Below are 15,065 nucleotides of genomic sequence, written 5' to 3'. Positions count from 1 at the left end.
ATTATCTATGCCCTATGGCTCTTGACTTCTACACATTTTTTATTATATTGTGCGGCTCGTTATACCCATATGTGTTATCTTCGTCTTACAAGTGCGTAACATAGTTAATACAATTTATACAATTTTAAAATACTCATAATTCGCTTTAAAATTAAAATATAATAAAAAGCCCATGCGAGAAGCTCGATAATAATGTTACCTTTGATTTTTATAAGGGGTCAATTTACTCTAAATTTTAAACTTACGGAACTAAACGTGTTCTGCTGAGCATAAAATTTGCTGTTACGCACTTGTAACTTGTAAGACGGAGACAACACATGAGGGTATAACGTCCTATTCAATACAATACAATATCATTGTAAATATCTGTGACGATTTGTGACTCTCTTATCGTTGGGTACGACTGGCATAATGACATATTAGACTAAACATCCGTCCAATAAATCGCAGAATCCAACGTGGTCGTCCTAATGGCATATTATTAAGAGGACGCCACACCCGTATCCGTATGTGTTGTCTCAGTCTTACAAACGTATAACATAGCAAAATCTGTTTAGCGCGGGACAACTTTTCTCCCTCAATATTTATAATAGAATTTTCAAAATTCCACAACGCATATGTAAGAACTTTATCTGTGTCATAGCGTCGTTATTTTTTTGATAGCACAAACCATTAATTTTAAGTAATTTAATGAAAAAATAAAAAATAAATGTATTTTCTTATGCTTATAACTTTAATTATATTTATGTTATCAAAAAAATAACACATGCGGGTGTGGCGTCCTCTTAAATCAATTAAATTGTATTTATGTATGAATGTAGGAAAAAAAAGCCACTGAAAAAAAATCCAGGGAAAAAAAGCCACGGGAAAAATAAGCCACGGAAAAAAATGTGAAATTACAATAATTAAATATACATATAACAATTAAAATTGGTGTTGGGATATTTTGTTCCGTGGATATTTTGTTCCGCGGGATAATTTGTTCCCTTTTGAGACATTTTGTTCCGTTTTTGGATTTTTTGTTCCTGTATGGAGACATTTTGATCCTTTTTAATATTTTAACAAAAAAAAGTAGGATATTTTGTTCCTTTAATTAAAAATCAAAAGGGGAACAAAAAATCCTAGAACGGAACAAAATATCCTAGTGCGACATTTTGTTCCGCGGGGATATTTTGTTCCACTCGGTGGACTTTTTGTTCCGTTTTGTGAATAATTTGATCCATTAAAAAAAATTAATAACGGAACAAAAAATCCTAAAACGGAACAAAATGTTCTAGAGTGACATTTTGTTCCATGGAGATATTCGGTTTCGAGGATAATTTGATCCTTTCATAAAATTTAAAAGAGGAACAAAAAAATCTGAAAATGGAACAAATTTGTATTTAAATACCATATAATATTATGGTGGAGGTCAGAGTCATGCTCAGAAACATTCAGTGGAAGAAAAAGGGCTGTAAAAAAATGATTTCATTTTGCGCTCAATTGGATTATATTAGGTATATTCTATTGATAAATGTATATAGTAGAACAAGTATATCTGCGCAACTAGGGTTACAATTTTGGGGTCTACAGCCTACCAAACAAAACTATCTATTTAAAAAAAACCATAGGGGCTTATATCTAAATCAATAAGGAACATTTTTTCGGGCGAATGTAAGTTCCTACACGAGACCTAGCAGGTAAACAAGATACATAATATGTTAGTTCCTACACGATAAAATAAGGTACATATTATGTAAGTTCCTACACAGTAATAACCAGGTATATGTGTAAGTTCCAGGTTCCTACCCAGTAAAAAGCAGGTACATGTGTAAGTTCCTACACAGTAAAAAATAGGTACATGTGTAAGTTCCTACACTAAGTATATTATAAGTTATCAATATGATATTAGTTATAATGATATATCATACTATAATAGTGTCATACATTTTAACCATTTATTCTATATAATATTTAATAATTTACCTTATAAATATTATCAATTTAATAATTTAAAAAATAATAATTGTAATAATATAATAATAATTCGTCATTTATTGAAAAAAATAAAAATAAAAATTATCCATTCTATATAATATTTAATAATTTTAAAAATAATAATTGTAATAATATAATAATAATTCGTCATTTATTGAAAAAAATAAAAATATAAATAATCCATTCTATACAATATTTAATAATTTACCTAATAAATATTATCAATTTAATAATTTTAATATAAAAAAACAAAAAAAAAAATATTATATTTTATGAGGTTTATTTCTGAAGCTTAAAGCTTTAACGTAGTCATATTGATTAATTTTTTTAGTTGAATATTCTTTTATTTTTTGATTTATAAAATTTTCTTTTTCGGCATGTTTTTGACTTATTTTAATTACTACGTTACTGTCAGTTGTTCTTATTTTTATATATGTATTAACTTGAAATAATTTGGGGATTTCGATAATTTTAAAAATATGCGGATGTTGATGATAAAAATTTGAATTAAAATCAGAATGAAAACTTTCACAATATGCGTTTGTGGGGTGTATTCTATCAGAAGATTGTTTAGCCCATATTTTTGGTGGAAAAATACTATAATTTGTAATATAATTGTCAATTAAATAATCACAAAATTCTGTTATTGCTGGATTTTCAGGGTTATCTGCCATAAAATGATCTGTAAAATAATCCTCCACTTCCTCTGGATTTAGAAAAGAAAGTCCAAAAATATGTACCAACCATTTTCCTACATCGTCATCTGCTGAATTAAATTGTGACGTATAGCCTATATTTTGTATTTTACAAAACCAAACTTGGCCCAAATGAAATCTACAGCCAAACACCTCTGTTTCTGGAAAAATTTCAGAAACAGCTTGATGCATCGCTATTTCAAAATCTAAAATAATTTTTTTAGGTATTACTCCAGATATTTTTATTTTTTTCAATAATGTAATATATGTTTTTTTCTCCTTATTTGGTAATAAACAAAACATTAATGGAATATATATTCCATTTTTAATTCCATGAATTGTGTATAATTGCGTGTAATATTTATCACAATAGGTAGTTAAAAGTACCATCCATGTATAAAAAATCTAATTGTTTTAAAAATGCTATGTTTGTGTTACATGAAAAAATAATTATTTCATTCAGGGCATCATTATCATAAAGAAATAACTCACCTCTATTCGTTTTTATGTCTAGTAAGCTTAATGATTCGTGAACTTCTTTTCGAGATGTTGGTAGTTTAGGATAACAATTTATTCTAGCATTATGAATATTTCTTGCTATTAATTTTAAATCAGGAAATATCAAATCTCCTTCGTTAGTGTATTTAGATATTTCTTTTCTTATTATTTTTGATGGTCTTTCAACTATGGAGTCTAAAGCTTTTCTTTTGCAGGAATTACTTATTTGTTGCCGCTTTAAAGTTTCATCACTCGCGTGACTATGGTCAAAATACGATTTATCTATATTAATCAAATTTAAATTTAAACCCACTGTATACACTTTTGCCTTACACTTATTTATAACACATCGCCATGTATTTTCATTTTTTTTTTTTTTTGATGTAAGATGTTTAAAAAATTTAAAATCATTTAAAACTAATAGGTCTTAGCCTTTTTCACTGAGCATAAAGGATACGCGATTTTCGCTAGTCATCGTGACTTCGTAACGGATATGTACAGACACACGAATTTTGCGAACAGTACTAACATAACTATTATTATTCAATGTGACAATGTACATTATTCTGTGGGGTTTTTTGTACAATTTTTATCAGTAATGAAAAGTCGTAAATATTTCGTAAATCGAAAAATCGAATTTATAAGTCACCTTGTCAGCTTTATCGTTATTATTTTATATAGGCATCTCCATATATAGATTTAAATGAATGCGATAACATTATTTCATCACTTACTCCACACTATTATGTTCTTACAATTATGAATTATCATTATATAGAATGCATTACTTATATTTTTTTTTACAATTATGAATTATTACAATTATTATTATTTTTAAAATTATTAAATTAAATTAGATAGACAGCTTCATATAAATTATATAGAATATAGAATAAATAGTTAATACGTATGACAGTATTATAATATGATATAACTGTTATTAGATTGATAACTTATAATATTCCTAGTGTAGGAACTTACACGTGTACCTTTTTTTTACCGTGAAGGACATAGGCGGATCTACAGGGTGTGCCGGGTGGTAAGGCACACCCTAATGTACAAAAAAAAATATTAATTTATAACATAACACATTAATTGAATTTCAGTTTTTAAATTAAAGTACGAGTGTTCAGATAAGTCTAAAATAAAATAATAACTAAATGTATTTTTTACCAATAGTTATTTTACATTATTAACGAAGTCTGGATGTTTAGATTTTAAATCACTTTATTATCGTACTCTTTAAATTAGATTTATTGTTATTGTCGTCGACATCGACATGAAAACTTAGACTAATAGACAATAGTAGTTACTGCTAACTGGTAACTATTTTTAGCGCAAAAATATATTATATATATTATATTCCTAGACAAAGGAAATAGATTCATTTTCGATTTTTTTGGGATTGTACAATTTATTTACACATTTATTGAAGGGAGTTGTTCACGACATGCAACTTTTGAAAAAATATCTAATGAAATCGGTTCAACATTGAGGACATTAAAGTCTCTTTCCACGACTAAGTGGGCTTGTCGCGCGGAAGCTGTTGCCGTGATAAAAATTAATTATTCAGCCATCCTTAGAGCTCTTACTGAAATTATTGAAACAACTAAACAAAGTGATGTTAAAGTTAATGGAATTGGTTTATTACATCAAGTAAAATCTTTTAATTTTATATTCGGATTAACAATGATGCACCCAATACTTCAATTAATTGTTAAAGTAAGTAAATTGTTGCAAAGTCCTGATATTAATCTAATTAATGCTATGGCCAGCCTAAAGTCTCTTCGAGCAACTTTTATAAATTTAAGAAATGAAACTGAGTTTCTAAAAAATTTTGATGAAGCAAAACCAGTGTGTATAGAACTAGAAATAGATATTCCATTAGTTAAAAAACGGATGGTATCAAGTCGCTTCGATGAATTTGCCAAAACATAACATAATTATGAAAATAAGGAAGAAGAATTACGAAGTTTGTGTTTTTACCAAATGTTAGATAATATGATAGCGTCATTAGATTTAAGATTTCAGCAGGAAACAATCAAAATTATAAATGCTGTGGGAAATCTCTTAAATCTAACATTAAATAATGAAGAAGCAGCGGTTTAAAAAAAAAAATTCAAAATTTCTCAAGATGAATTAATGGCAGAAATAAAATTGTTAAAAGCAAATCAGACGGTACCAACTGGAAATTCAGTAACAACATTAAGTGGATGGATCTAGCGGATGCAAGAAATTTAAAAATATAAGATATACCTACACGGTCTTTAATGCAGCAATTCAAACTTTTTCTGTCATCCCTGTAACAAGTTGTTCATGCGAAAGGGCGTTTTCTAAACTGACTCACGTGAAAACGAAGTTAAGATCAACTACGAAACAAGATCGGTTGGAATCACTCATGCTATTATATGTCGAACAAGAATTAACTGCCAATGTTGAAGCTTCTGAAGTTATAGAAGAATTTAAAAGTATTGTGCCATTTCAAAGACGATTGTCATTATAAAATAATACAATAAATTATACTAGTGTGGTTTCAGTTTATTTATTAATAAATATAAAATAATGATGTTTGAACTAATGTATTATAAAATTAAACAATAAATTATTATAATCACTACCTACTAACATATTACATAGTAATATAGTTATCTTACAGGAGGTAGGTATAATCAAAACTGTATTTGTTTAAATTTGTAAATTTATAACCATTTCTTTTGATTTCATTAATAATAAAAAAAATAGTATATTATGTATATCGCCAATAGGTAGGTACATTGTTTTACATTATACAATAAGTTATAGTATTGGTAAGTAAACAAGTGTCGTATATTTGAAATACTTTATTTTTACATTCATTTATACATATAGATAAAAAAATAACTACAAAAAAAATCCGGGCACACTCAAATGTAAAACTCTGGTTCCGCCTATATGGTGAAGGAACTTACACATGTACCTGTTTTTCGTCGTGAAGGAACTTACACATGTACCTGTTTTTCGTCGTGTAGGAACTAACATAGGTACCTGTCTTCCGCCGTGTAGGAACTAACATACGTACCTTTTTTTTCGTGTAGGAACTTACATATCACATATGTAGGAATTAACGTATGTAATTGTCTACCTGTTACTCTCGTGTAGGAACTTACGATTCCCCATTTTTTCATGTGCGACTTAATTGTAATCATTGGGGGGGGGGGGCTAAGCCAATTAGTTGCGCCACTGACTAAGTACTAGGTAGCCTTGCAAGGTAAGGGGAGTGTTATTAAGACAAACATAAACCTTATTTTAATAAAGCATATTGTTGCACATATGGATGACGCATTGCGTATGGAGTTGTAAGCGAATAATAATCAAATATATTATATTAGTGTTCGTGTTAAGTTTAGGCTACTATATAGCCATATAGGTATATAGACATATAGAAGGCTATAATTCAAAAAATATTGTTAATTGTCCAGCAAAATCGTTAAAGTATAATATGTCAATTATTTAGATTGGCATTTTATTTACATGATATAATTTTCAAAATATTTTGACTTTTTTGAGATATTTATAGACAACTGAAATTTTTAAATTTTTCTGACAATTTTTTTTTGAAGTATCGATAAAATTTTCTTGACCCAATAAAAATACTTGAAAATGTAATACAAAGTTTCTCATAAGTTATTCTTATAGTGATTAAAAAATTATAAGAATACATACGCACAATTTTTTTTTATTAGCATTTGAAGTTAAAATATTGACAAAAATTCGTCGAAACCATGAATATTTGCAAATTATTATGTAGTTCAAAATTCATAAAATTGTTTGTATTTATATCTAAGGTTATAAAAATCAACCCTAAGTTTCCCATAAGTTTTGCTTCAAATAGCTATAGAGAAAATTTGAAGCATCATTATAGCAAAAATGTTTTGAGGGTTTGAGTTTTAAATTTTTATGAAATTGCTTAACAATAACGATTTATCCTCAAATGAGCTATATGATGTATATCTATGATGATATAAGGTATTATGATTATGAATAATGATAACTACATGCAATGTTTTTGGAAAAATTGATTAACCATGCCTTATTCAAAATGCTTTCCTAATTGAAAAATAAAATATTTGTTTCAAAATAGAATATATAACAATATTTAAATATAATATATCCTAGACTGACAAATCATCTCCGTTCAGAATCGTTTTTCGTATACAATGATACCTATCATTGCATTCAAATCTAACCTACCCTAGTCAGAAGTCCACCCCACCACCTAATGTACAACAGAGCGACATCCACTTCCTCGCTTTTTTTTATTATTTTATTTTCTGTCTGTAAATATATTCAAAATATATTTCTGGTTAAGCGTCACAGGGGTTAAAGTGGAGGGGGACGCAGGAGGACTCAGTCCCCTTACCTCTGACGGCGGTTAAAAAGCGTCCCCTTTAACAAATTAGGATTTTATACATTAGACATTATACCTAAAATTATATATGGAACGCTTAAAACTTTATGGAGACATCAGTCCCCTCTGGAATTTTTCCCCACTTTAACCTCTGGGTACGCTCAATTGGTTTATATAATATACTATTGATAAATATAAAGTTTGAACTATATTAGGTAGGTACTATACGTCTATACCCTAAGTACCTATAGGACAATAAAAAGGGCTTGATGAACATTAAAGATGTTATCAAGAGTGCACAACAGTAGAAAATTGGAATTACACTATTTCCCGCGCACTAACCAATCAAGTATTCTGTATTATAAACAATATAAACTATTATTACTTAAATAAATACCTACAAAGAAAAAAAGAATTTATATTTGTCAATTTTCATGTGTTCTAATTTCTAAATCGGTTCTCATTACCACACATTACACAATGCGCACACAAGCAGTGCACCAACCATTGTCGAAACTGGTTATTTATCGCCGTGGCGCGGCGCACGGTTTATAAATATCTAATGTTGTCAATGAATTTTGATAATAATCTGATACTAAAATTAATTACTTTATTCACAAATTCACAATTACATAAATAAATATACTTAATAAGATCGGCGCCTAAATTCTTATTATATTAACTTATTATCTAGTTTCAAAATTGAGTACCTATTAACTAATTAGAAAATTAGGGCGATAATTAGTATGACTTGAGACAATGCCGTGAGAGCAAAAAAACGTTATCCATCATTGCACAACCACAAATCGTTTTGGAGCGATTTCGCTAATGGTTTATGGATGGGAACGACCGCGCATGAAATACTAAAAGTTTCCCTTACCCCTTTTTTTAGTTATAAGTATTCTCGGCCGGGTATCAGCTAAGGGGGACCGTTTCTTCACCAAACTTTTCGATTAAGCCCCTCTAAAATGTACTCCTGGAGTAGGGGGTCATCAACCCCCCCCCCTCTAGCTGAATTTTTAAAAATGTTCAGTTTTTGTTAGACGTTTCTGAAGGTCAAGATAAGTGTAGATTGGTGCCTTGTGGTCGGTGATCAAATTCGGCATCTTGTTTCATGACAGTAGAAGCCGTTATTCCCCGACTTTAATGGCTTCAAAAGTTCAAATTTTGTATTTTTAGAGTTTTTTAGCACGGGTACTTATATTTTGGGCGCGGTGAGCCATTTTGATAGTCGGATGTTATAGAGTACTTTGCCCCAGATCGATTGGTACTGATATCAAGGTTATCCAACTTTTGGTTCGGGAGTTATGATTTTTTATGTGTTCGTTGTACTTGGAAAATAACGTAGTTTCGTGTTTTTTGGAATTTGAGTTTTCGTTCGATCTCTACGAAACTTGAGATTCTGGTACTTTGATGTTTGACCATTCAAAAAGGGTTATGGTCGAAGTACGTACGACAATTATTTTACCCGGAATCGGGGTAGAAAAAAGTTGAAAAATGCATTAAGTGATTTTTCGTATACCCATACGTTTTTTTACGGTTTACGTCCGTTTAACGTCTTGGATAATTATTATTATGAACTTTTTTTTGAAATTTACCTAGTCATTTAACGTTTTACCCTTAGATCCGTGCTATAAGTGGGTTTAATTCTGTAATTCCAAGTCGTTTTTAAAGTGTGAACATTTTAAATACAGGCCTTTTGTTTATTTTTTTTTTGCTATAATGTTTTTGTTTGTTATTAGGTTTTGGTCGACCAGACCAATGCTCAGCATCATTTCGACTTAGAGGTCTGGTTTTCTCACCTATGGATAGGTACTTTAGTCAGTAGTCACCTTTTCATATAGACGCCAGAACAACAGTTATTAAATATAAATAAATGCAGGGCTAGATCTCTTATCAGCCTTAACTCCTAAGCCTTTAGAGCTGTCTATTTCTAGTAGTAATTATATACCTATACTACATATTCTAACTCTTTTGCTTTGTATTATAGGAACCTATCCTTTTTTTTTGTAAAATACTGTTATTAAGGTAATTTGTCCTTGATAACAAAATGTAATAACATATAGTTTTCACACAGAATCTACACAGGTCATTGCAACTGTTTGTACTTCCACTATTATTAATTGCGAGATTTTTAAAAATTTTGTTGAAGTGTTTAACATTATATGCAATTTTACACAATGTGATAAATTAATACATTAAAAAAAAACAAAATTAATATGATAACTAACTGCAATAATCACTAATCGGTATATATTCGGCTAATATACCTTCAGCTGTAATATTTGTCAGCTAATCTATTTTCGGTTAAACTATGGTTCTGCTAATATATACCTATTTATCCAACAAATTATTTTTCGGCTAGAATACGGATCGGCTGATATATTATCGGCTATTTTACGCACTTCCTTGTGTAGGGACCTATATCTAAGGCCGGTGTCACACTTGCGGAATATCCGCAGCGGACGTTCCGCGGCAGAATTTCCGCGTTGTATAGGCTGGTGTCACACTTGCGTTTTTTCCGTAGCGGAATTGGCGCAAAAATGTAAACTTAATACTACAGCTCAGTAGTAGCTTTAATAGTTCAGTTTGATTTCATTTGTCATACAGAATAAGCCGTTTGTCGTGTTAAAATAATATAATATGGAACTATTAGAACTTTTAGACGACGTCGAGTTGGTATGTGTTGCGCTTGCTGCTGACACAGTTGAGCGACAACGTCTTCATTGGGTCCACCCACTCAATGCTCAGAGAATAACTTTGGGTGAGTTCCACTGCTTATACTCTGACTTGAGGAAATATCCGGATCGTTTTTTTAATTACTATCGTATGTCGATTAAATCATTTGACGAGTTGGTGATTTTATTGAGACCACATATATCTGAAACGAGCTCCACCTTCAGAGAAACTATTGGCATTGAAGAACGGCTGACAGTTACATTAAGGTAATATTATGATTTTTATTTAAAAAAGTTTGCAAGTAATTTTATTTCTATTTATAGACAAAAAAATAAATAAATTAATTAAAAATTAAGAATGTCCGTATAAAGTTCAAAACGAGTCAAAATATTTTAAACATTTTATCAAGTACAGGAATTGATAAAATAAACACATGGTGTAAATTTTATAAATCTATAGGTAATATTATTCGTTTTTGAATTACAACAGAATAAGAAAATCGCTACATGGAACATCAAGTTGTAAAAAATTGAAGTTCAAACGCTCATAAAAATTGTTTTTGACTTTCCGGGAGATATTTTTTTTTTGATAAAAATAGACAAACTTATGAGGAATATTGTATTAAATTTTTGCCTAAAAATTCCCGTTTTTCATTATTTTTTTGTTTTTCCAGACGATTTTGAAAACTATTCATAATTTTTAATTTTTACCTCTTGATGAAATATTGAAGTTGAAAATTGAAGTATTAAATTGACTACTTATCGTGTAGGTACTCACACACCAAAAAATAACACATATCATTTTTAAAATTATATGGTAATAAAAAACAACATTTTGTTTAATTAATAAATTATTTTATAATATGAATAAAATAAAATTATAATTCCTTTTTTTAGTGTTTTATCAAACAACATAAATTTAAAACTTAAATACACAAAAAATTATAGCAAAATAAAATATTTAGTTTAACAATCTTAGCAGTCAATATCAATCAATATCAATGTAACCAGTTGATTGATTTGAAATATCTTGTGGACTAGGAGAAAATAAGTTAAGATCATTCTGATTGGAAGAATTTGGTGTTATTTTATGATATATATTAGGGACGGTGTTGGAAATGTATGGTGTTTGGTGATGAATAGGTATCTGGTTTTGGAAAGTACTTTGACTGTAGTTATTAGAGACATTGGTTTGAATAGGATATGGATACTGGTTCATTGCATCATTAGTTGAATGTAGATTAAAATTAGTTGGAAAATTACTGTTTTTTAGCATTTGCATTATTTGAATTTTGAAATCGAATTTTTTATCACTGGGCATTTTTTTTAATGTTGGTAGAAGGGATAGTAAAAATAATTTATCTTCATCCAAATCTTCGTCGTCCTTAACCATTTTTCTTTTAGATAATACCTCAACCACACTTTTTTGAAAATCAGTCATTTTTTGTTTACGAAGTTGACTTGTAGTTGACGTCTTCTTGGTTAATACCTCATTTTCCAAAACTTCGGATTCGATTATTTCATTATCGATAACGTTATCTCGTAGGTTATCAATAACACTTTCATTTGAAATTACGTTGCTCATGGTACTGTTAAAAAAAATAAATAAAAAAAGCGGGTAAGTGGGTATCGCGCTTTGCTGTACATTAGGTGCCGTATGGATCACTAATATATATTAATATTATAGAAGTGTTAAATTTGAATATAATGATAGGTATTAAATTTTCAAGTATTTTGACTCAGCCAAAAAAATTTTATCGACACTTCAAAAAAAAAAAATTATCAGAAAAATCGAAAATAAAGTTGTCTATAAATAGCCCAAAAAACATTTTGAAAATTAAATCATGTAAAGAAAATGCCAATATAAATATCTGGTGAAATTTTCAAATATCTACGACTTATACTTTTTGAATAATAACAAATATTTAAAACCGTTTGAAGTCATATCGGTTATGGTTACGCGATTTCAATTGTCCTAATGGCAGTTGTTGATGCTAATTACTGTTTTACAATTGTGGATGTAGGATCTTATGGCCGTGAAGGAGATACAAACATTTTTAAACAATCTACTTTTGGAAAACAGCTCTACAACAATTCGTTAAATTTACCACCTCCGACTAACCTACCAAATACTGATGGCCCTGCATTACCCTATGTATTAATTGGAGATGAAGCTTTTGGAATTCATCAGCATTTATTAAGACCTTATTCAAGCCGTGATTTAAATTATTCCAAGCGAATTTTTAATTATAGACTTTGTAGAGCTAGAAGAAATGTTGAGTACGCTTTTGGAATTCTATGTAGAAAATTTGAAATTTTTTATGGGTGTATTGCAGTAAATCCTGATTTCGTAAGTATTATAGTTCAAGCAGCCACAGTTCTCCATAATTATATACGACGGAGAGACGGTTTTGAGTTTGAAGACACTTTAAATGCTGATAACATGTTACCTATTGAACCACGAGGAACTGCATCTAGAAGTTTAGTTGGACAACAGGTTAGAGATCAATTCGCCCAATACTTCTTAAGTGATGCCGGAAGTGTTCCGTGGCAAAATAACAGAATTTAATTATTTTTAAATTGGGAAGCATCCTACTAATACTTATAAGTTAATATTATATATAATTTAATAATATCATAGTATTATTATTATAATATTTATAGCTGTTAAAAGTTAAAACTTATATATTATTATTTAGAGTAAAGATTTATTGTGAATTGTGATGGTGTTAAAAATTTGACTAATAAATTAGGTACTAATTCCATGTTTATAAATAGTATATTTCATATGATATTTCAAATTAAAATGATTTAAGTACTTACGTTTTTCTTTTCGTTCACCGATATGTATTGTTTCCCAATCGGAAAATATATTTTTTGCTATTTGGTTCCATGTTTTTTTTTTTACTTCCCGATTACTGTATTCCTTGTCGCTTAAATCCCATAAACATGGATTTAACTGCACTTCAGAAATTAATAATTCAACGTCTAACATGATGATGGTGCTCGTTGAAGAATTAATAATCAAATGATGAATAAAATAAAATATGATTCCGCTAGGAATATCCGCTACAAATATGACATGGGTAACCCAAAAGAACATGTTTGGATTTATTTTGGTATCCGTCACGGAAATAAATCCCGCGGAATAATCGCGACGTGTAGCGGTTTTTTTTTTCCGTGCGGAAATTCCGCTGTAATGTGTGCAGTAGTAATTAAATATATGAATTTCGATATTGCGGAAATTCTGCCGCGGAACGTCCGCTGCAGATATTCCGCAAGTGTGACACCGGCCTAAATAATAAAATAAAATACATCTTCCATAAAATATAACAAAACCTTAGATTATTTGCTTGGTAGTTGGTTATGTATAATAAAGATATAATTATATACCTAACAAATATACAGCAATAATAATTATCAACTATTATTGAATGACGCGGGCGTCAATTTAAGGGGGTAAAATATAAATATACACATATATATATATATATATATGTGTATTTATTTATTTATATTGAGAAAAGTTCTTTTATGACTAACTGGCCTGTAAAATTTGTATAATCTTTCCCACTAACGTCTAGCATTGGTAACTTGCTACCCAGCTCAGATATAAATAAGGTGTATTTTGCTTCCAATGATTTTCATCATTGCGTTAAATATACGTAATAGCCAATAGGTTTTCAGTAATTACACACCTTGTAGCCGTTGTAGTTGCCTAAAACGGATTTTATAATATATTACTAATTTTACATGATTAGGTACAATAATTATTATTAATGATGATAGTTGTCATTGTGGTATCATTGCTTTTGCTGGCCCAAATGATCAAGATTAAAATTCTAGTACTTGCCCTTACCTACCTAGCTCCTTGCTTATTGCTACTTGAATGTTATTTTTTAAAACGATACAATTGACCTTCCCTATTGACAACGTTTGTCAACAGAGAAAATAAACTATATGAGAAGCAAATTTTGAGTATATTATATTATAAAAATTATAATAATATTATTAATAAAATAATATATCTAATGCATTTGATAAAATCAATATGAATTACTGTATCTAAAAGGCTAATAGTAAAGAAGTAAATAATTATATAACTAGCCTAAGTTGTACACAATTTTATAGTTAGCAGTATATTTGTATAAACTGCAAAAAGAGTAATATTAATATAAACAGAAGAACCTAGAAATATAAATTCGATTAATTGGGTAATGTTAAAAAATTGTAAATTTGTTTCCAATCAATTTGTATCATTGTGTTCAATATAACGCATTATTATATTATAATTAAACGCCTGGAAAATGTTACTTACGGTTGATAAAAATTAGATTAATAGCAAGTCTCTATTAAATGTTCATAGTTAATTAAAATATATTTTTTTTCAAACTAGCATAACAATATTCACAAAAATTTCATAAGTACTAAGTAATTGCAAAATAAGAATTATAAAATTAATATGTAGGAGTTCTTTGGTAAAGTATAACACGTAGTTTTTTAAGAATTTTGACACAGTGGAGCACTAACTGAGCATACAACATTTTAAACCAGAAATGTGCACAGTGCCTCCTAGGGTTCGAAACTTGAATACATTTTTAAGGGATGGAGCACTATAACGAAGTGCTAAAATGCACTACCTTACACTAACGAGTTACAATATTATAGTTAGTCTAGGTACCCAAAATATAAAATGGACTTAATGCCACCAATAAAATATTTACTTATGGTCTAATTGTAACCTCATCGGTCTTATTATCACCTGTGGGCTGTGGTCTTATTGACTCGTAGATGACTTACGTCTTACACAATAATATTAATTAAAAATAA

The 15,065-nt window shown here is 29.2% G+C and overlaps 2 protein-coding genes across 2 annotated transcripts; one reads left to right on the top strand and one right to left on the bottom strand.

The window, feature by feature from the left end:
- Nucleotides 1-11,127: 11,127 nt before the first annotated feature.
- Nucleotides 11,128-13,538, bottom strand: LOC149057412 (uncharacterized). Its single transcript, XM_089224657.1, has 2 exons — nucleotides 13,059-13,538; nucleotides 11,128-11,824 (listed from the first exon to the last, which is right to left on the bottom strand). Exon 2 carries the CDS (start codon nucleotides 11,818-11,820, stop codon nucleotides 11,224-11,226), a length of 597 nt encoding a protein of 198 aa, XP_089080783.1. The 5' UTR covers nucleotides 11,821-11,824; nucleotides 13,059-13,538; the 3' UTR covers nucleotides 11,128-11,223.
- LOC149057413 (uncharacterized) lies at nucleotides 12,214-12,804 on the top strand. Its single transcript, XM_089223402.1, has one exon. The coding sequence runs from the start codon at nucleotides 12,214-12,216 to the stop codon at nucleotides 12,802-12,804; it is 591 nt and encodes a 196-aa protein (XP_089079528.1).
- Nucleotides 13,539-15,065: the final 1,527 nt, after the last annotated feature.

The sequence above is a fragment of the Diuraphis noxia genome, unplaced genomic scaffold (genome assembly GCF_037042655.1).
Source record: "Diuraphis noxia isolate RWA-SAM2 unplaced genomic scaffold, SU_Dnox_SAM2 contig0003, whole genome shotgun sequence".
Classification (NCBI taxonomy): Eukaryota; Metazoa; Arthropoda; class Insecta; order Hemiptera; family Aphididae; genus Diuraphis; species Diuraphis noxia.
Note: the sequence above shows the minus strand (reverse complement) of the source record. Positions and strands in the feature narration are given on the sequence as shown.